Source organism: Oncorhynchus mykiss, chromosome 5 (genome assembly GCF_013265735.2).
Source record: "Oncorhynchus mykiss isolate Arlee chromosome 5, USDA_OmykA_1.1, whole genome shotgun sequence".
In the NCBI taxonomy this organism is placed as follows: domain Eukaryota; kingdom Metazoa; phylum Chordata; class Actinopteri; order Salmoniformes; family Salmonidae; genus Oncorhynchus; species Oncorhynchus mykiss.
In genome coordinates this window covers 74997225-75017851 of record NC_048569.1, presented here as the reverse complement: position 1 = coordinate 75017851, position 20627 = coordinate 74997225, and the positions used below count along the sequence as shown (strand labels likewise).

The 20627-nt window shown below is 45.0% G+C and overlaps 1 protein-coding gene across 1 annotated transcript in view; it reads right to left on the bottom strand.

Moving 5' to 3' along the window:
* LOC110523005 (capping protein inhibiting regulator of actin dynamics) overlaps window positions 1-20627 on the bottom strand; it is a 45789-nt gene continuing 25162 nt past the window's right edge. The window contains exons 2-10 of the mRNA XM_036979060.1: window positions 6954-7122; window positions 6243-6375; window positions 5832-5987; window positions 5460-5702; window positions 4912-5325; window positions 2616-4581; window positions 2247-2440; window positions 1950-2109; window positions 1-1745 (exon numbers count right to left, since the gene is read on the bottom strand). Of these exons, the coding sequence (XP_036834955.1) occupies window positions 1585-1745; window positions 1950-2109; window positions 2247-2440; window positions 2616-4581; window positions 4912-5325; window positions 5460-5702; window positions 5832-5987; window positions 6243-6284 (3336 nt within the window). The 5' untranslated portion in view covers window positions 6285-6375; window positions 6954-7122 and the 3' untranslated portion in view covers window positions 1-1584. The remainder of the gene's footprint in view (window positions 1746-1949; window positions 2110-2246; window positions 2441-2615; window positions 4582-4911; window positions 5326-5459; window positions 5703-5831; window positions 5988-6242; window positions 6376-6953; window positions 7123-20627) is intronic.

The following is a 20627-nucleotide window of genomic DNA, read 5'->3' as shown; positions in this document are numbered from 1 at the left end:
TTCAGACATCAGTATTTAATTTATAATTCATAACATTTGCATCACTTTAAAGATGTTCTCATGAATACCTTTTTTAAGTGGGACAAAAAAGTGCAATTATTACCCCAATTATTTTTACATACAACACTTTGTATACTACACTATTGCACACGACCAAATGTAAAAAAAAGAATAGAAATAAATGACAAAGTGACTGACTGAGCCTTACAGGCTTTTTTTCTGACCAATGTCCTGGTAAAACCGCCTCTAACACACATCCATACTTACATCCATACATACAGATCATTACATTGAGTAGTGAGAGGAAGATAATGATGGAAGAAATATCCATACGCTGTCAGTCACCAACAAACAGCCCAGCAGAGGTTCTCACAGCAGGGCTGATTGGTTCAAATCACACTGAGGTAAATTAAGAGGATGTGATATAGTTTAACTTGTCCAATGATGGGATTCAGAGAATGTGACTTTCCAAATGCTGGAGGACCATGTAAAGGCCTTATGGATCATCACATTAGCAGTGACTTGAGCACATGGGATGTTACAGCAGGCAGGTAGTCTCATTCCATAGCAAAGCTAAATCCATGACACATTAGAATGGTGAGAATACTGTGCAATTCAACCACTTGAACCTTGGTCTTTAGTGCTGTGTTTCAGTGCAGTCGACGTTTGATTCTGACAGATTTTAGTGTTATTTTACAAACTGCGGTGATTTTCAAACAACTTTGTTAAGGGATTTTTTTTTTCTTTTTTTTTTCTTTTTTTTTTCTGCAATATAGTATCTTAGACAGCTGTCACAGTCATCACGGGCACAGTGAGAATAGTTATACTAAGTACTGCTTTTGAATACAAGTTTTAAAAAAAGAAGCTTTTGTACAACGCAGACAAGGCTCAGAGATTACAAATATATTGTTTCATCACTGTTAAAATCAGTGCTTGAAATAATACCCACGAGATAAGGTAACAGAAATATTGTGGTTCTAAGGGTGATACAACTGGGTGATCATCTGTCAGGTTGGTTTATTGGTTACTGGTAGCCCTTAAAACACTGTTCCCAAAGTACCCTTGAATGAAGAATCTATATCCCTTTTCAGACCTGTGGGATTGATCTTTTCAATACATAAGCTTTTTTATCTTGTATTATGTTATGCATGATCTATTTACAGCCGTGGTGCTTTGATTGGCTACTGTTGGGAAGTAAGGGTTGGGATTGGCTATTGCAAAGGCCAGCAGTGGCCATGATTGGCTACAGTAGGATCTTTTGACTTGTTGGAAGATATTATATAGTTGATAACATACAGCCAGGTAATCTTAAACTTTGTGTTTTCAGGTGTTTGTATAAGTGCATGCTTGTACTGAGTGTTCGTGTTTGTAAATGTGTGACTGTGTTTATATTATGAATGTGAAACACACTTTTAATCATACAAGTACATGGTTATGGTGAAATAGGGGGAGGCTTGGGTTGAGGTTAGAGTGCAGGGGCAGATCAGGGGCAGAGAGGAGAGGTCGGGAGGGTTTGGGACAGGGGTCATAGTTCATGGGCAGTGTGTGTACAGTACTGATGCAGTGTAGAGGTTAGAGAGGAGGTTATTTGATGATCTGAGGGCAGTCACTCCAGGCCTTGGCCTTGCGCTTGGCCAGAGCTAACCAGGCCGGCTCAGTGGACACCTGGGGAGAGTCAGTGGACGGGAAGCGCTTGGTCACCTCCTTCACTGCAGGGGGCGATGGTGTGGAGTCTGCAATCTCAACTGTAACACAAGACCCAGAGAGAAAGGGTTATAATGCATGCTGAGGACACCATAAAACTGTATAACCCAGTTTGATAACAGATTTGTTTGATTATGATGATCCAGATGTAATAGAATCATGTTTCATATGTGAGATATCCTAACTGTCTGATCTGATCTTGGGAAAGTGTGATGACAAACAGTTGTGAATATGAAAGCTCTTACCTGTGACTGTGCTGGGCAGAGTGTTGGCTTTCTTCAGGTGGTCCCGGCGCTCAAAGCAGCCCAGGAGGGTGTCTGGTCTCTTGGCCTCCTCCGGTGTCTGTGATTTGGGAGGGCTGGTGTTTCCACTCCCCTTACCCTCTGAAGGACTAACCAACACACACTGTGAAACACATGTACCTTTTAGCGGACTGTCCCAGTCTCTCCTACTGCCCTGAATGCATTTCTCTCTCTGCATAAGCATAATCATAATGGTATGAAGGTAAGGACAGGAATGTGTGTTAAAGTGCAGTATCATACGCTGTCTTTGTCCTTGGCCTGTTTCTCAGGCAGTTTGGCCTCTCTATTGCTGCGGCGCTCGTCTCGGCTCTGCTGGTGCTCTTTGAAGCCCTTTTGTTTCTGCAGCGCCAGAGTGATCCACGGAGGGCCCGCCTCCTTGTCCTGGACCCGTACGCTGTCTAACGAGTGCCTGCTCTGCAGCGATGGCTTCCCCTCTGTAAGTGGTGAGATGAGACAACCATCATACTTGACATCATACACACAAAATCACTCAAGTAATTAAAATGCAGGTGTGACATCCCTACTCGCTTTAAAAAAAACTATCCATAAAATCTCTGTCATGGAGATTGGAGCACTAGCAGTACATGCACTTCCCAAGATGACACTAACCTTTCCTGATGAGCTCCGTTTTCCTGTCAGCCTTCTCCCTCCAGGGCATACTGATGGAGGGGAAGAAGGTCCTCTTCTCCTTGGGCTCCTCCTCCCTCTGACCCCCCTGTCCCTGGCCGTTCCTGTGGAGCTGGGCCACAGCTGAGGTTTCTTCCCTCCTCTCATCTCGCTCCTCATGGCCAGCTGAATCAGCCCCCACCCTCGTCCTCTGGACCACTGCATCGCTTGAACCCCCTCTGCCCACCTTGGGGAGTGGAGAGGGGGGAGGGGTGGCAGGTTTAGGAGATGTGCTCGGTCTTTGGTAGAGTGAGGGTTTGGAAGGCTTCTCCTCCTCGCTGTGCATGGAAGGGGTGGGAGACTTGCCTGCCTTGGCCCGGGGCTTTGGAAGAGATACAACCATATGTCCAGGCTTTACCCCGGGAATGCTCTCTCTGAATGGAGACGCAGGGCTGGATCTATCAGAGAAAACTGAGGTGTCAGAGTCAGGGTCAATGGGGGTCAGAGGTGAGGGGACACCGTTGAAGCTGTCACCGGCGCTGTACCTCTTCTTCCTCTTATCTGTCGACTGATCACTGTGGAAGCGGAGGGAGTAGTTGGTCCTCCTCAGCTTGATCCCAAACGGAGAGGGCTGGCCCTGCTCCCTCCCTTCCTCCCGGCCGTCAGAGTCCTCTGATTCTCCTCCCAGGCTCACAGCGTCTGTCACTGACCCCTCAGGTCTGGGGGACCACTGGGAAGACCTGGGGACTATGAACGATGGGAGGTCTTTGGCAAACATGCACTCCCCTTTTCCGTCTGCGATCCGGACGGTCTTACCACCCCTGCTCTGGGCTTTGCTGCCTGGGGCTGGTGAGGCTGCAGAGGGAACAGAGGTGCTGGAGGAGGTGTTGGAGAGAGCAGAGGCTGGGCTTCCTCCTTCCTTCTCTTCCGGTTTCAACACCTCAGAGTTCCTGCTGGAGTCGGAAAACTTCTTCCTGGCCGGAGTGATGGAGAACTTGGCGCCGGCGGACATGGTCTTCCTGAGGTTGGTATGGGGGAACGGACTCTGGTCCTCACTGCTGGGTCGGCTTTGGCTATGGGGGTCTGGGTATTCCTCATACTTCCCCTCCTCTGCCCCCTTAAATATCTTGCAGCGGATACTGGCCCACTCTGCAAGAACGGCTGCACTGGACTGGTCTGTGGACTCACTGAGGGATTTGGTTTTTCCAGACTTACGTACTGGTGGGGTCTTGCTCTTGGTTGGTGGTGGGGTTCCCATGGCAGCTTTCTTTTCATCTGCCAGACCCAGGAGAGACTTACAAGCGATTTCGTTGATATGGTCCAGGTTGACAGCAGTCCCACATAGCTGGGAACCTGTCACCAGGATGGCTGTGTGGCGGACATACTGAGAAGACAGGAGGGTGGGGGAGTCAGCTCCTCCAAGCGATGAGGCCTTGGCTCTCTCTCTGTGTTCAGTCACAGCGCTCCCCTGCTGACTGGAGGCCGGTATAACAGGCGTTAGGTTGACCTTCTGGAACAGGATCTGCTTCTCCCCAGAGGACCCTTTGACGGTGAACGGCCTCTGTCTCTTCTCCATCTCTCTCCAGCGCACCTCCTCTGCCCTCCTCTTCCTCTCAGGGTCCGAGCTGCTCGCAGCCGCTTCTGCACACAGCCTCTTCTCCTCCTCCTCCTCCTCCTCATTTTTCTTCCTCTCCTCCTCTGCAAGCAGTTTTCTCTTTTTCTTCACCTGCTTTGTCATTCTCTCCTCCTCTTCTGCCTCTTTTAGTCTCTTTTCCTCATCTACACGAAGACACTCTGCCTCCAGTTCACACTGCTTCCTCTCCTCTTCTTCTTTCCTACTCCTTTCCTCTTCCTCTTTCTCCTCTTCCTCCAGTGTCCTCTCCTTCTCCTCTCGTTGCATAAGCTCCAAATCCTCTCTCATCCTTCTTTCTTCTTCTTTCTCTATCCTTTCCTCCTCTTCTTTCATCCTCCTCTCCATCTCCGCTCTCTGCCTCCTCTCCTCTTCTTCTTTCATCCTCCTCTCCATCTCCTCTCTCTGCCTCCTCTCCTCTTCTTCTTTCATCCTCCTCTCCATCTCCTCTCTCTGCCTCCTCTCCTCTTCTTCTTTCATCCTCCTCTCCATCTCCTCTCTCTGCCTCCTCTCTTCTTCTTCTTTCATCCTCCTCTCCATCTCCTCTCTCTGCCTCCTCTCCTCTTCTTCTTTCATCCTCCTCTCCATCTCCTCTCTCTGCCTCCTCTCCTCTTCTTCTTTCATCCTCCTCTCCATCTCCTCTCTCTGCCTCCTCTCTTCTTCTTTCATCCTCCTCTCCATCTCCTCTCTCTGCCTCCTCTCCTCTTCTTCTTTCATCCTCCTCTCCATCTCCTCTCTCTGCCTCCTCTCCTCTTCTTCTTTCATCCTCCTCTCCATATCCTCTCTCTGCCCCCTTTCCTCCTCCTTTTTAAGTATACGTCCCTCCTCTTGTTCGCAACATCGCTCCTCCTCTAACTCACACAGCCGCCACTCCTCTGCTTTCTTCTTCCTATCTTCCTCTTCCTCTCTGTGCCTCTGTTCCGCCAGTTCTCTCTTTCTCCTGGACTCCCATCTCTCCTCCTCCTGCAGTTTCTGCTTCTTGGTTTTCTCTGGGGGTGTCTCCTCCTCAGCGTTCCTGTGTTGGCTGTCTGCTGCATCTTTCTCCTCCTGCTGTATGCCAGGGATATCCACCTCTTGCAGATCCTGGAAAAAAATATGTATTTTGATTTCTATTGGTGAGCTTTATCTCACTATATTCAGTCTACATGACAATTCTATGTATGCACATTCAAACCAAAGAAAGACCACCAACTGTAAGGACCATGACCCCCTCTCACCTGTGTATACCGGTGGTGCTTGCGGGAGATCCTCTGGTTTTTGGGTTTGACAGACAGCTTATGCTTGGCAGCGGTGTTGTCCAGCCGAGGGACAGACTGTGAGACTTCATCCAGGTCGATGGACTCAATGGTGCCGATGGCTGGAAGAACTTGTTTGGACCTGGAAGATTTCACTGGAGTGCTGGGGACTTCAGCCTGGGGAGCTCCATGGCTCTCACCGGCCTCTTGGTCCTGACTGGCCCCCTGGTTGTCATGGAAACAGAACATTTTCATTCTCTTCCTATATTTCCAACAAAAATTATTTGTGTTAATACGGTATCATTATAAGCTAACAGTGAACCAAACATTATGCAATTAATGATCTGCTATTACCCTTGGCTCTGTGTCCACTGGCTCAGCCTCCACTTGGGCTAAGACCCTCAGAGGGCTATTGGGCACCTCCTCTTCATCCGAGCTGCCCTCGTCTCCCTCACTCTTCCTCAGAGAGGGGTGCTTCTGGCCAAACTTGATATTCTGTGCTATCTGCCGCTGCATTTTCCACACACACACAGACACACACAGACACACACACACACACACACACACACACACACACACACACACACACACACACACACACACACACACACACACACACACACACACTCACTGTTAACATTGAAGACAGCAGTAACGTTACAGTGTCTTGTTATCTGGGAGCAACAGTTGACTTTCGAGTACATGGTAATTAGAGTCATCAACCAAGACTGTGAACATACATCTGAATGTGTGTTTAAGGCCCACCTGCAAGTTCCTGACTTTATCGGAGACGTTTTCCTGGGACATGGTTTGTTCTGGGCTGAGCTCCTGTACTGCTTCTTCTGGGATAAACACACTGTCGTGGGAGAGGGCTTGAGACCCAATGGGGTTCAGCTCCCTGCAAAGACATAACGGGAGCTACAGTTATAGCATGCTATTACAGTCAGTCACTCATTAATTCCTGACAAGATGTAGTATCCCTGAGCAAATTCATTTGCACAAACAGAAACCATTTCACACACTCTAAACTCCACCAATTCAAATCTAAAAGTCAGTCAAGCAGTTTATAGACCACATTTCAACTGAACTGCACCCCTTTCTCACCAGACTGAGATTTAGTCGAATCTGCCGTCTCGAAAATAGATAACATTGCATGCCAAACAAGAAGCCACATGATAATATATGTGGGATCCACGTTGGGTCTTAGCGGAAATAGTATTGGGTGTGGCTTACTGGAAGGGATTAAAGACAATGTGCTCAAGTCCATGCAGTCTAAGTTATTGATAAGACCTGTGTTCAGAGCTTGTTTCATTTTGAGGTGGGGACCTGTACAAGCAATAGGGGGAAAACGGCAATGTAGAGCAACTCAACTGCATTGCATGTCCTCATGACAACATTATGAAGTGTATAAATGCAACCTGGACTACTGGAGTATTTCTCATAATATCAAACAGAATGCATGGATGTCCTGTTTACCTCAGATTTTGATTGGTCTCCTCATCATCTGAGATGACTCCGTTAGACACTTCCCCTGTGGAGAAGCTAGCCTTCAGCTCTGCTGTATTGAAGTCCAGCTCTGCTGCCTTCTTCTTCCTCTTCCCAAACACGCGTCTGAACGGCTGGAATTTGCCCTGTCGTCGCCTCTCTGCAGGCAGAAAGAGAAATGATAACCAAAGCTACACACTATCACCTTATCGCTCTTTATTATCACATCCGTGGTGGACTGTATAATCACATCTAAATGAGTGGCCCGTAGTGTGAGTGTGTGTGAATCTACACAAAAATAACTCCACAGCAGATGAGGTGAAGAGAAAACCTTGGATCGGTTGATAATACTTACCTTGAATAACAGAATGTGCTAAATAAAGTAGGAATAGTCATAAGGACATGGAGGAAAACCAACATTCGAATCATAAAAAGCCAGAATCATTCTGACCTGACTGGACCATTGGAAGTCATTCAGGAAATCACTCACTCATTGAACGACTGTCTCTCTTTCTCATTTGCAAACATACATTTGTTTCACTTGAACAGATACTCAAGGCTACACAGATACTCTTATCCAAAGCAATGTTAGACAGTTCAATACTGTTCATGTTATCTACACACCATGGTGTGCTGTGGACCTTTGAGGTTCCAGGTAGTCTAATGTGGACATAGATGTGATTTATCACTGACGTTTGCACATGCTCCTTCATCACATAAATACTCTTCTATCGTGGCTTGTGCCAAATTGATTCATAAATTGTCCCCAAGGAGAGTTATTATACCAACTTCACTATACCAACAGCTGGGTCGTTTGGAGTAGAGTATTCACCACCCCAATTACTCATTACAAATCAACCTTGAAAATCCCAGCTATGTAATCGCATAACCAGAAGTTTACTACAAACGCAGAAACAATGGCGGTGAAGCTCATCATGACTGCCTGCTTATCATGACTGTCCTGTCTCTTGTGACCTTGTCAGATGGTGTTTCATCTGAGCAGCAACTTAGCTGACCAACATATATCTTATTAAAGTGTAGGGAGCTCCTAATGTCAACAGTAAGGTTATTATATTTTTGTTTTTATTTCCATTCGTTTTTTTTGTTTTTTCTTTCCAAATCAGTTTAGTTTCAGTGAGTTTTCAGACCTGATTTTCTAGTTTTTATTTAGTTTAACTTAGTTTTTATATTATTTAGTTTCAGTTTTAGGTTTAGTGTTAGGGACAGAAAGCATGAGTGGGAACCTAGGAGGCATTTGGGTTATATTGTTTTTTGTTTGTTTTTGGGTTGTTACTTTATGCAACTGCACATAAGGTCAAAGACAGAAGAGAAAGCGAGACATCTCACTGACACATTTTTTTCTGGTCGGGCAGGTATGGCGACTAGGGAGAGGACACAAAGTAGACCAGAGCCAGCTGTTCCCTCTCTCCTGTGAGCATGTCAGATATTATGGAGGAACTGTGTGTCATGCCCTGATCTGTTTCACCTGTCCTTGTGATTGTCTCCACCCCCTCCCGGTGTCGCCTGTGTTTCCTGTCTCTCTGTGCCAGTTCATCTTGTATGTTAGTCAAGTCAACCAGCATGTTTTTCCCATACTCCTTTTGCTCTTCTCTTTTTGATAGTCGTCCTGGTTTTGACCTCTGCCTGACTCTGGACTCTGAACTGGTTTTGACCCCTGCCTGACTCTGGACTCTGAACTGGTTTTGACCTCTGCCTGACTCTGGACTCTGAACTGGTTTTGACCTCTGCCTGACTCTGGACTCTGAACTGGTTTTGACCTCTGCCTGACTCTGGACTCTGAACTGGTTTTGACCCCTGCCTGACTCTGGACTCTGAACTGGTTTTGACCCCTGCCTGACTCTGGACTCTGAACTGGTTTTGACCTCTGCCTGACTCTGGACTCTGAACTGGTTTTGACCCCTGCCTGACTCTGGACTCTGAACTGGTTTTGACCTCTGCCTGACTCTGGACTCTGAACTGGTTTTGACCCCTGCCTGACTCTGGACTCTGAACTGGTTTTGACCTCTGCCTGACTCTGGACTCTGAACTGGTTTTGACCTCTGCCTGACTCTGGACTCTGAACTGGTTTTGACCTCTGCCTGACTCTGGACTCTGAACTGGTTTTGACCCCTGCCTGACTCTGGACTCTGAACTGGTTTTGACCTCTGCCTGACTCTGGACTCTGAACTGGTTTTGACCTCTGCCTGACTCTGGACTCTGAACTGGTTTTGACCTCTGCCTGACTCTGGACTCTGAACTGGTTTTGACCTCTGCCTGACTCTGGACTCTGAACTGGTTTTGACCCCTGCCTGACTCTGGACTCTGAACTGGCTTTGACCCTTTTGCCTGTCCACGACCATTCTCTTGCCTTACCCTATTGGATTAATAAATATTGTAAGACCCCAACCATCTGCCTCCTGTGTCTGCATCTGGGTCTCGCCTTGTGTCATGATATCATGAGCTCATGCGGGAAAGCATGCTCACGCGAGAGAGGGAATGCCCACTTACACAGACGGAACCTTAAAAAACATTTAAATGGTAAATGGCCTGAGTAAACTATCTTATTTATCCACCATATTTGATAAGGTGATGGGTCAAGTCATCGGTTAGGTTAGCCCTTCTCATGACGCCAATGCTATATTGGAGTAATTCCACATCCCATTTGATTAGCTGAGGTGATTTTGTCAAGTGTGAAACGCTCTATCTAGAAACAATTGATCCTGGATTGCTATACGGTTTTGGAAACCCTGAACGCTCAACTTAATTATAATCCAAAATACCTTTACACTTGCTGTTTTACCACAGATTATTTTTTTGTGTAACACAGTTTTGAATTGACAGGTTTTTTAGTTCCCTCCCGAGTTTCCATTAGCTCAGGAAGTGCAACACAAAACACCTCTGTGGGAATCTGTGTTAAAACGGTGCACAGTAAGTGTATCTTTGTATTTGTCAAATTATTTTGGTGATATGAAAATAATTCCGAGTTTTCTAAAACTGCATTGAACACAGTGATTAACGGTTAATCAGAGTGTCGGGACTGTTGTACACATTGGCCCTGCTATGGTCAGTTCAAATGAAAACCATATGGCTGTGTAGCTTTGCGTAAGATGGGTTCTCGAGGGCTAAGGTTAGGTTCAAATCTTTAAGTCATTATCTGTGACTTGGATTTAAAAGGAATAGTGCGCCAATATGGTGGAAGGATTTTTTTGTACTTAAGTAGTACATGTAAGAAGAATCAAGTTAACTAACTAGACATTTTTCCGTGATAGCTAGTGATAGTGATGCACACGCTAGGACTATTTAAAACATGGCTATATACTAGCAGCATTTACCCTCCAGATTCAGTAGCTTGAAACCCCATTAGATTTTTGCCCAAAGTTGAGAAAAAAACTCAAACTGAACATAATTCATTAGGGTTATTATTTTAGTTTGTTTTGGAGTCAAAGATAATATTGTCAGTATCATTTTTGTTTATTTTCGTTTACTTTTCATGATTTGTTTTCGTTTACTATAATAACCTTGGTTCACAGAGCATTTCAGAGCTGCCATGTTGTAGAATGCTAGCACTCCAGGTAGCCCACAAAACAAACCTATATATCTACAGAATCCCCTGTAATAATATAGAGTGAAGCTCTACCACACAGGAAATTATATTAAGATCAATTTCCTGTTTATCTGAGTACAAAATGCGCTTCCCTGAGTAAAGAAGTTTATCTCTGGAAATGACAATGACAATGTGCACAAGGACACATCAGTGTCCATATAGTTTCTATCTCCACAAATTAATTGGAAAACCACACACACAAGATATTAACCTTATATTGCACAAATATTACTGCTATTTTAGTTACAGCTCTTATGAAGGAAGCTTGCTGTTAGTTTATCTACAAGGTGGTTGCTTACTGCTACTATAGCATAATGATTACATTACAAGAGCAAAATATAATTTTGTTAGTATTGGCTATGTGATTTATTGACCAATAACCGGGTGTGAAATATTGTATCATTAAATTACTGTCAAAAACATAAATCATAGCTACCTGCTACACAACCCTGGCCGATGCAACCCCCTTCACTAGCAGACACTGACAGGGCATGATTTCAGTTGGTAGTGATTGAGTCTTGAACCAAGCAGTTTCCATGCCACAGAGCTAAACTGAAGATAAGAGGACCTTTGCTTCCTATCTTTATTTCCTCATTATCTTTCCTTGCCAGTCAGTTATACACTCCCAGTCATATAAGATACACATTTCCGTGTCTAAAATAAAACGTCTGACAATACTGCCACTCCTATTTGCCACATCTTCAATTTATGCCTACTTGAAAGTGTGGGCCCTCAGGCCTCATTCCGCAACCCAAGAATAGTAAAGCCTCCTTTACTGGCTCAAATAGCCGACCAATCAGCCTGTTACCAACCCTAAACTTCTGGAAAAAATTGCGTTTGACCAGATACAATGCTATTTTACAGTAAACAAACTGACAACAGACTTTCAGCATGCTTATAGGAAAGGACACTCAACAAGCACAGACTTACACAAATTACTGATGATTGGCTGAGAGAAATTGATGATAAAATGATTGGGGGTGCTATCTTGTTAGACTTCAGTGCAGCTTTTGACATTATTGATCATAGTCTGCTGCTGGAAAAACGTATTTGTTATAGCTTTACACCCTCTGCTACAATATGGATAAAGAGTTACTTGTCTAACAGAACACAGAGGTTCTTTAATAGAAGCCTTTCAAACATAATCCAGGTAGAATAAGGAATTTCCCAAGGTAGCTGTTTAGGCCTCTTGCTTTTTTCAATTTTTACTAACGACATACCACTGACTTTGAGTAAAGCCAGAGTGTTTATCTATGTGGATGACTCAACACTATACTCGTCAGCTACTACAGCGACTGAAATGACTGCAACACTCAACAAAGATCTGCAGTTAGTTTCAGAGTGGGTGGCAAGGAACAAGTTATCCCTAAATATTTCTAAAACTAAAAACATTGTATTTGGGACAAAACATTCACTTAACCTCAACAAAATCTTGTAATAAATAATGTGGAAATTTAGCAAGTTGAGATGACTAAACTGCTTGGAGTAACTCTAGATTGTTAACTGTCATGGTCAAGACATATTGATACAATAGTAGCTAAGACAGGGAGAAGTCTGTCCATAATAAAGCGATGATAAAGCTTAACAACACTATCAACAAGGCAGGTCCTACAGGCCCTAGTTTTGTCGCACCTTGACTACTGTTCAGTTGTGTGGTCAGGTGCCACAAAAAAGGACTTAGGAAAATTGCAATTGGCTCAGAACAGGGCAGCACGGCTGGCGCTTAGATGTACACAGAGAGCTAATGTTAATAATATGCATGTCAATCTCTCCTGGCTCAAAGTGGAGGAGAGATTGACTTCAACACTACTTGTATTTATGAGAGGTATTGACATGTTGAATGCACCGAGCTGTCTGTCTAAACTACTGGCACACAGTTCGGACACCCATACATACACCACAAGACATGCAACCAGAGTAGAGGTCGACTGATTAATCGGAATCGCCAATAAATTAGGGCCGATTTCAAGTTTTCAATCGGAAATTGGTGTTTTTGGGTACCGATTTGCCGATTTAAATTTTTTTTTTTTTTTTGAAATTATTAATATTATTGTTATTATTGATTTTTTACACCTTTATTTAACTAGGCAAGTGTTACAACTTCTAACAATGGTGAGTGGAGGAGTCAAGCGCAGAGAGCAGGTAATTCTGTACGTGGACATTTTATTCCAAAGACTGTGGAGCCACGGACATGCAAAACACCAGGGAGCATGAAACAACCCGTCCCAAAATACAACGGACTAAAACTGTCCGGAAAAATATAGATAACACTCATACACCAGGTAACAGAGAACAAGCCCGCACAAATACCCAGCGGGCCTAGTGCCCTTAAATAGCCTGCAAACAAACACTAACTTAAAACCCAATTAGCAAACTTAAATACTTATTTTCCACCATAATTTGCAAATAAATTCATAAAAAAATCCTACAATGTGATTTTCTGGATATTTTTTCCTAATTTTGTCTGTCATTGTTGAAGTGTACCTATGATGAAAATTACAGGCCTCTCTCATATTTTTAAGTGGGAGAACTTGCACAATTGGTGGCTGACTAAATACTTTTTTGCCCCACTGTAAATAAAAAAATTGGCCAATTAATCGCTATCGGCTTTTTTGTTCCTCCTCGTTGAAAAATCATAATCTGTCGACCTCTACACCAGAGGTCTCTTCACAGTCTCCAAGTCCAGAACAGACTATGGGAGGCACACGGTACTACATAGAGCCATGACAACATGGAACTCTATTCCACATCAAGTAACTGATGCAAGCAGTAAAATTAGATTAAAACAACACATTATCAAACAGTGGGGACTGTGAAGCAACACATATATAGACACAGACAAATCATTCACACACACACGGCAACATACACACACGGATTTAATACTGTAGATATGTGGTAGTGGTGGAGTAGGGGCCTGAGGGCACATAGTGTGCTGTGAAATCTGTGAATGTATTGCAATGTTTTTAAAATGGTATAAACTGCCTTAATTTTGCTGGACCTCAGGAAGAGTAGCTGCTGTCTTGGGGATCCATAATAAATATAAATACAAAGTATGATGCCAAAAGCTTGGCACACCTGTATTTGGGGAGTTTTTCCCATTCTTCTCTGCGGATCCTCTCAAGCTCTGTCAGGTTGGACAAGGAGTGTCACTTCACAGCTATTTTCAGGTCTCTCCAGAGATGTTTGATTGGGTCCAAGTCAGGGCTCTGGCTGAGCCACTCAAGAACATTTAGAGACTTGTCCCGAAGCCAATCCTGCGCTGTCTTGGCTGTGTGCTTAGGGTCGTTGTCCTGTTGGAAGGTTAACGTTCACCCCAGTCTGAAGTCCTGAGTGCTCTGGAGCAGGTTTTCATCAAGGATCTCTCTGTACTTTGCTCTGTTCATCTTTCCTTCGATCCTGACTAGTCTCCCAGTCCCTGCGGCTGAAAACATTCCCACAGCATGATGCTGCCATCACCATGCTTCACCGTAGGGATGATGCCAGGTTTCCTCCAGATGTGAATCTTGGCATTCAGGCCAAAGAGTTCAATCTTGGTTTCATCAGACCAGAACATCTTGTTTCTCATGGTCTGAGAGTCTTTAGGTTCTTTTTGGCAAACTCCAAGCGGGCTGTCATGTGCCTTTTACTGAGGAGTGGCTTCTGTCTGGCCACTCTACCTCTACCAAGGCCTGATTGGTGGAGTGCTGCAGAGATGGTTCTCCCATTTCCACAGAGGAACTCTGGAGCTCTTTCAGAGTGACCATCGGATCTTGGTCACCTCCCTGACCAAGGCCTTTCCCCCAATTGCTCAGTTTGGCCGGGCAGCCAGCTCCAGGAAGAGACTTTGTAGTTCCAGACTTCTTCCATTTAAGAGTGATGGAGGCCACTGTGTTCTTGGGGACCTTCAATGCTGCAGAAATGTTTTGTCACCCTTCACCAGATCTGTGCCTCACCACAATCCTGTCTCAGAGCTCTACAGACAATTCCTTCAACCTCATGGTTTGGTTTTTGCTCTGACATGCACTGTCAACTGTGGAACCTTATATAGACAGGTGTGTGCCTTTCCAAATCATGTCTAATCAATTGAATTTACCACAGGTGGACTCCAATTAAGTTGTAGAAACATCTCAAGGATGATCAATGGAAACAGAATGCACCGGAGCTCAATTTTGAGCCTCACAGCAAAGGGTCTGAATAGTTATGTAAATAAGGTATATTTTTAAAATGTTTTAATACATTTGCAAAAACTTCAAAAAACTGTTTTTGCTTTGTCATTATGGGGTATTGTGTGTAAATTGAGAATTTTTTAATTTTCAAATTTCATTTTAGAATAAGGCTGCTACGTAACATAATGTGGAAAAATTCAAGGGGTCTGAATACTTTCCGAATGCACTGTATGTGCTCTCGGTCAGTGTTTTCCAGGATTACTTTATATGTTCATATGAGTATCTGTATGATCAGATGTGTGTAATGTATCTATGTCAGTATTTGTTTGTGTCTGAATGTTAGTGGGAGATCCTGTGGGAGAGGTTACCAGGCTACTCTGCACCACTGTGAAGACAAATGCTTTCTGGTTTCTCTGGGTATCCCTTTCAGGGCTATAAGTAGCAACCAGTGTGTGATTTCACTCTGTGTGTGTTGCTGCACAGGGGCATTGTGGAAAATTATACAGTAAACTAATTTCTACTCTCTGGTCACAAGCACAATCTCTCTGAGCTGTGTGAGTTTGAGTCAGTAGTGTTAAAAAGTTGCATCTGAATCCATCTATCCTTCATGATTAAAATACTATACTGTAGGTCGACTAACTCCTGACCATGTAAATCATATTGAATGTTCAATAGCCATCAATCCCCTCTACCAAGACCTCAGCTAAATCATAATCTGTACTCATCCAAACTACCATATCATCTGTGGTAGAATTCAATCATGTAATCAGTGTTACCTAATCATTTATTAACAATGGTGCAATTTAGAGAAACAAAGGCTTCAACAGAACAGTGTACCGGCAGTTTACCAACAGGTTGTCAACAGTGTGCCAGTCTGTTGACCCAGACTGCTGACTGAGCCAACCCTGAGAGACTATTGGGTTCAGCCTCTGTGTCTTAGTGTGTTATTGAGCAAACTGATGAGCTGCTCCAGCCTATCTCTCTCTGTCTGTCAGACTGTTTCTCCCTCTGGGGAAGTACTGAGTGTTGTACTGTGGATGATGTCCTATTTTTCCCAGCATTAGGGCCTGTCCTGCACTGCTTCTGCTCTGTTTCGCTGGCCGGCCAATACTGCACTCACTGCTCCTGGCGTGGTCACACACTCATGCATAGGGCGGCAGATAGCCTAGTGGTTAGAGCGTTGGTGTCATGCCCTGACCTTAGAGATCTTTATTTATTCTCTATGTTTGGTTAGGTCAGGGTGTGACTCGGGTGGGAGGATCTATGTTTTCTATTTCTTTGTTGTTTTTGCCTAGTGTGGTTCCCAATCAGATGCAGCTGTCTATCGTTGTCTCTGATTGGGGATCATTTTTAAGTTGTAATTTTTCGTTTGGGTTTTGTGGGTGTTGTTTTCTGTTTTGTATCTGTGCCTGACAGAACTGTTCACTTTCGTATTTGTATTTGTTATTTTTGTTTGAGTGATTCTTGACAATAAAGATCATGAACACTTTCCACGCTGCGCCTTGGTCTCCTTCTTCAACCCACGAGAGTCGTTACAGAACACCCCACCAAAAAAGGACCAAGCAGCGTGGCCAGGAGGAGCAGGGATCCTGGGCCCGGGAGAAAAGGGAGTGGAGGACATCCTGGACCTGGGAGGAGGTAATGGCAGGGGACAAGACCCATCCAAGGAAGCAGGCGGAGGCAGTGAAAGAGGAATGACGAAGATATGAGGAGTCAAGGCAATGACGGAAGCACGAGAGGCAGCCCCAAAACATTTTTTGGGGGGGACACGGGGAGATTGGCGGAGGTAGGGTTTAGACCTGAGCCAACTCCCGTGCTTACCGTGGGGAGCGTGTGACTGGTCAGGCACTGTGTTATGCAGTGATGCGCACGGTGTCTCCAGTACACATTCATAGCCTGGTGCGCTCTGTTCCAGCTCCCCGCAGTTGCCATGCTAGAGTGGGCATTCAGCCAGGACGGATTATGCAGCTCAGCGCTCCTGGCCTCCGGTGCGTCTCTTTGGTCCAGGATATCCTGCGCCAGCTCTACGCATGATATCCCCAGTTCGCCAGCACAGCCCAGTGCGGCCTGTTCCAGCTCCCCGCACTTGCCATGCTACAGGAGGGATTCAGCCAGGACGCGTTGTGCCAGCTCTGCCCTCCAGACCTCCAGTGCGCCTCCACGGCCCAGCATATCCTGCGCAGGCTCTACGCACTATGCCTCCAGTGTGCCTTCATAGCCCAGTATCCCTCAACATAACCAAGACTAAGGAGATGATTGTGGACAACAGGAAAAGAGCACCGAGCACGCCCCCATTCTCATCGACAGGGCTGTAATTGAGCAGGTTGAGAGCTTCAAGCTCCTTGGTGTTCACATAAACAACAAACTAGAATGGTCCAAACACACCAAGACAGTCATGAAGAGGGCACAACAAAGCCTATTCCCCCTCAGGAAACTAAAAAGATTTGGCATGGGTCCTGAGATCCTCAAAAGGTTCTACAGCTGCAACATCGAGAGCATCCTGACCGGTTGCATCACAGCCTGGTACTGCAATTGCTTGGCCTCCGACCGCAAGGCACTTCAGAGGGTAGTGCGTATGGCCCAGTACATCACTGGGGCAAAGCTGCCTGCCATTCAGGACCTCTACACCAGGCGGTGTCAGAGGAAGGCCCGACAGAGATGGCCGCCTCGCTTCGCGTTCCTAGGAAACTATGCAGTATTTTGTTTTTTTTACCTATTTCTCACATTGGTACCCCAGGTAATCTTAGGGTTCATTTACATACAGTCGGGAGGAACTACTGAATACTAGAGCAACGTCAACTCACCATCATTACGACCAGGAATATGACTTTCCCGAAGCGGATACTGTGTTTTGCCTTCCACCCAGGACAATGGATCGGATCCCAGCCGGCAACCCAAAACAACGAAGCTGTAAAAGGGGCAAACGAAGCGGTTTTCTGGTCATGCTCCAGAGATGGGCACATCGCGCACCACTCCCTAGCATACTACTCACCAATGTCCAGTCTCTTGACAACAAGGTTGATGAAATCTGAGCAAGGGTAGCATTCCAGAGAGACATCAGAGACTGTAACGTTCTTTGCTTCACGGAAACATGGCTCACTCGAGAGACGCAATCGGTGCAGCCAGCTGGTTTCTTCACGCATCGCGCCGACAGAAACAAGCATGTTTCTGGTAAGAAGAGGGGCGGGGGGGTATGCCTTATGATTAACGAGACGTGGTGTGATCATAATAACATACAGGAACTCAAGTCCTTCTGTTCACCTGACTTAGAATTCCTCACAATCAAATGTCGACCGCATTATCTACCAAGGGAATTATCTTCGATTATAATCACAGCCGTATACAGTGCCTTGCGAAAGTATTCGGCCCCCTTGAACTTTGCGACCTTTTGCCACATTTCAGGCTTCAAACATAAAGATATAAAACTGTATTTTTTTGTGAAGAATCAACAACAAGTGGGACACAATCATGAAGTGGAACGACATTTATTGGATATTTCAAACTTTTTTTAACAAATCAAAAACTGAAAAATTGGGCGTGCAAAATTATTCAGCCCCCTTAAGTTAATACTTTGTAGCGCCACCTTTTGCTGCGATTACAGCTGTAAGTCGCTTGGGGTATGTCTCTATCAGTTTTGCACATCGAGAGACTGAAATGTTTTCCCATTCCTCCTTGCAAAACAGCTCGAGCTCAGTGAGGTTGGATGGAGAGCATTTGTGAACAGCAGTTTTCAGTTCTTTCCACAGATTCTCGATTGGATTCAGGTCTGGACTTTGACTTGGCCATTCTAACACCTGGATATGTTTATTTTTGAACCATTCCATTGTAGATTTTGCTTTATGTTTTGGATCATTGTCTTGTTGGAAGACAAATCTCCGTCCCAGTCTCAGGTCTTTTGCAGACTACATCAGGTTTTCTTCCAGAATGGTCCTGTATTTGGCTCCATCCATCTTCCCATCAATTTTAACCATCTTCCCTGTCCCTGCTGAAGAAAAGCAGGCCCAAACCATGATGCTGCCACCACCATGTTTGACAGTGGGGATGGTGTGTTCAGCTGTGTTGCTTTTACGCCAAACATAACGTTTTGCATTGTTGCCAAAAAGTTCAATTTTGGTTTCATCTGACCAGAGCACCTTCTTCCACATGTTTGGTGTGTCTCCCAGGTGGCTTGTGGCAAACTTTAAACAACACTTTTTATGGATATCTTTAAGAAATGGCTTTCTTCTTGCCACTCTTCCATAAAGGCCAGATTTGTGCAATATACGACTGATTGTTGTCCTATGGACAGAGTCTCCCACCTCAGCTGTAGATCTCTGCAGTTCATCCAGAGTGATCATGGGCCTCTTGGCTGCATATCTGATCAGTCTTCTCCTTGTATGAGCTGAAAGTTTAGAGGGACGGCCAGGTCTTGGTAGATTTGCAGTGGTCTGATACTCCTTCCATTTCAATATTATCGCTTGCACAGTGCTCCTTGGGATGTTTAAAGTTTGGGAAATATTTTTGTATCCAAATCCGGCTTTAAACTTCTTCACAACAGTATCTCGGACCTGCCTGGTGTGTTCCTTGTTCTTCATGATGCTCTCTGCGCTTTTAACGGACCTCTGAGACTATCACAGTGCAGGTGCATTTATACGGAGACTTGATTACACACAGGTGGATTGTATTTATCATCATTAGTCATTTAGGTCAACATTGGATCATTCAGAGATCCTCACTGAACTTCTGGAGAGAGTTTGCTGCACTGAAAGTAAAGGGGCTGAATAATTTTGCACGCCCAATTTTTCAGTTTTTGATTTGTTAAAAAAGTTTGAAATATCCAATAAATGTCGTTCCACTTCATGATTGTGTCCCACTTGTTGTTGATTCTTCACAAAAAATACAGTTTTATATCTTTATGTTTGAAGCCTGAAATGTGGCAAAAGGTCGCAAAGTTCAAGGGGGCCGAATACTTTCGCAAGGCACTGTATATTCCCCCCCAAGCAGACACATCGATGGCCCTGAACAAACTTTATTTGACTCTATGTAAACTGGAAACCACATATCCCGAGGCTGCATTCATTGTAGCTTGGGGATTTTAACAAGGCTAATCTGAAAACAAGACTCCCTAAATTCTATCAGCATATCGATTGCGCAACCAGGGCTGGTAAAACCCTGGATCATTGTTATTCTAACTTCCGCGACGCATATAAGGCCCTCCCCCGCCCTCCTTCCGGAAAAGCTGACCACGACTCCATTTAGTTGCTTCCAGCCTACAGACAGAGACTAAAACAAGAAGCTCCCATGCTCAGGTCTGTTCAATGCTGGTCCGACCAATCTGATTCCACGCTTCAAGACTGCTTCAATCATGTGAATTGAGACATGTTCCGCATTGCGTCCAACAACAACATTGACAAATACGCTGATTCGGTGAGCGAGTTCTTTAGAAAGTGCATCGGCGATGTTATACCCACAGCAACGATTAAAACATTCCCAAACCAGAAACCGTGGATTGATGGCAGCATTCATGCGAAACTGAAAGTGCGAACCACTGCTTTTAACCAGGGCAGGATGACCGGAAACATGACCGAATACAAACAGTGTAGCTATTCCCTCCGCAAGGCAATCAAACAAGCTAAGCGTCAGTAAAGAGACAAAGTAGAGTCACAATTCAACGGCTCAGACACAAGAGGTATGTGGCAGGGTCTACAGTCAATCACAGATTACAAAAAGAAAACCAGCCCCGTCGCAGACCAGGATGTCTTGCTCCCAGACAGACTAAATAACTTCTTTGCTCGCTTTGAGGACAATACAGTGCCACTGACACGGCCCGCTACCAGAACCTGCGGACTCTCCTTCACTGCAGCCGACGTGAGTAAAACATTTAAACGTGTTAACCCTCGCAAGGCTGCAGGCCCAGACGGCATCCCCAGCCGC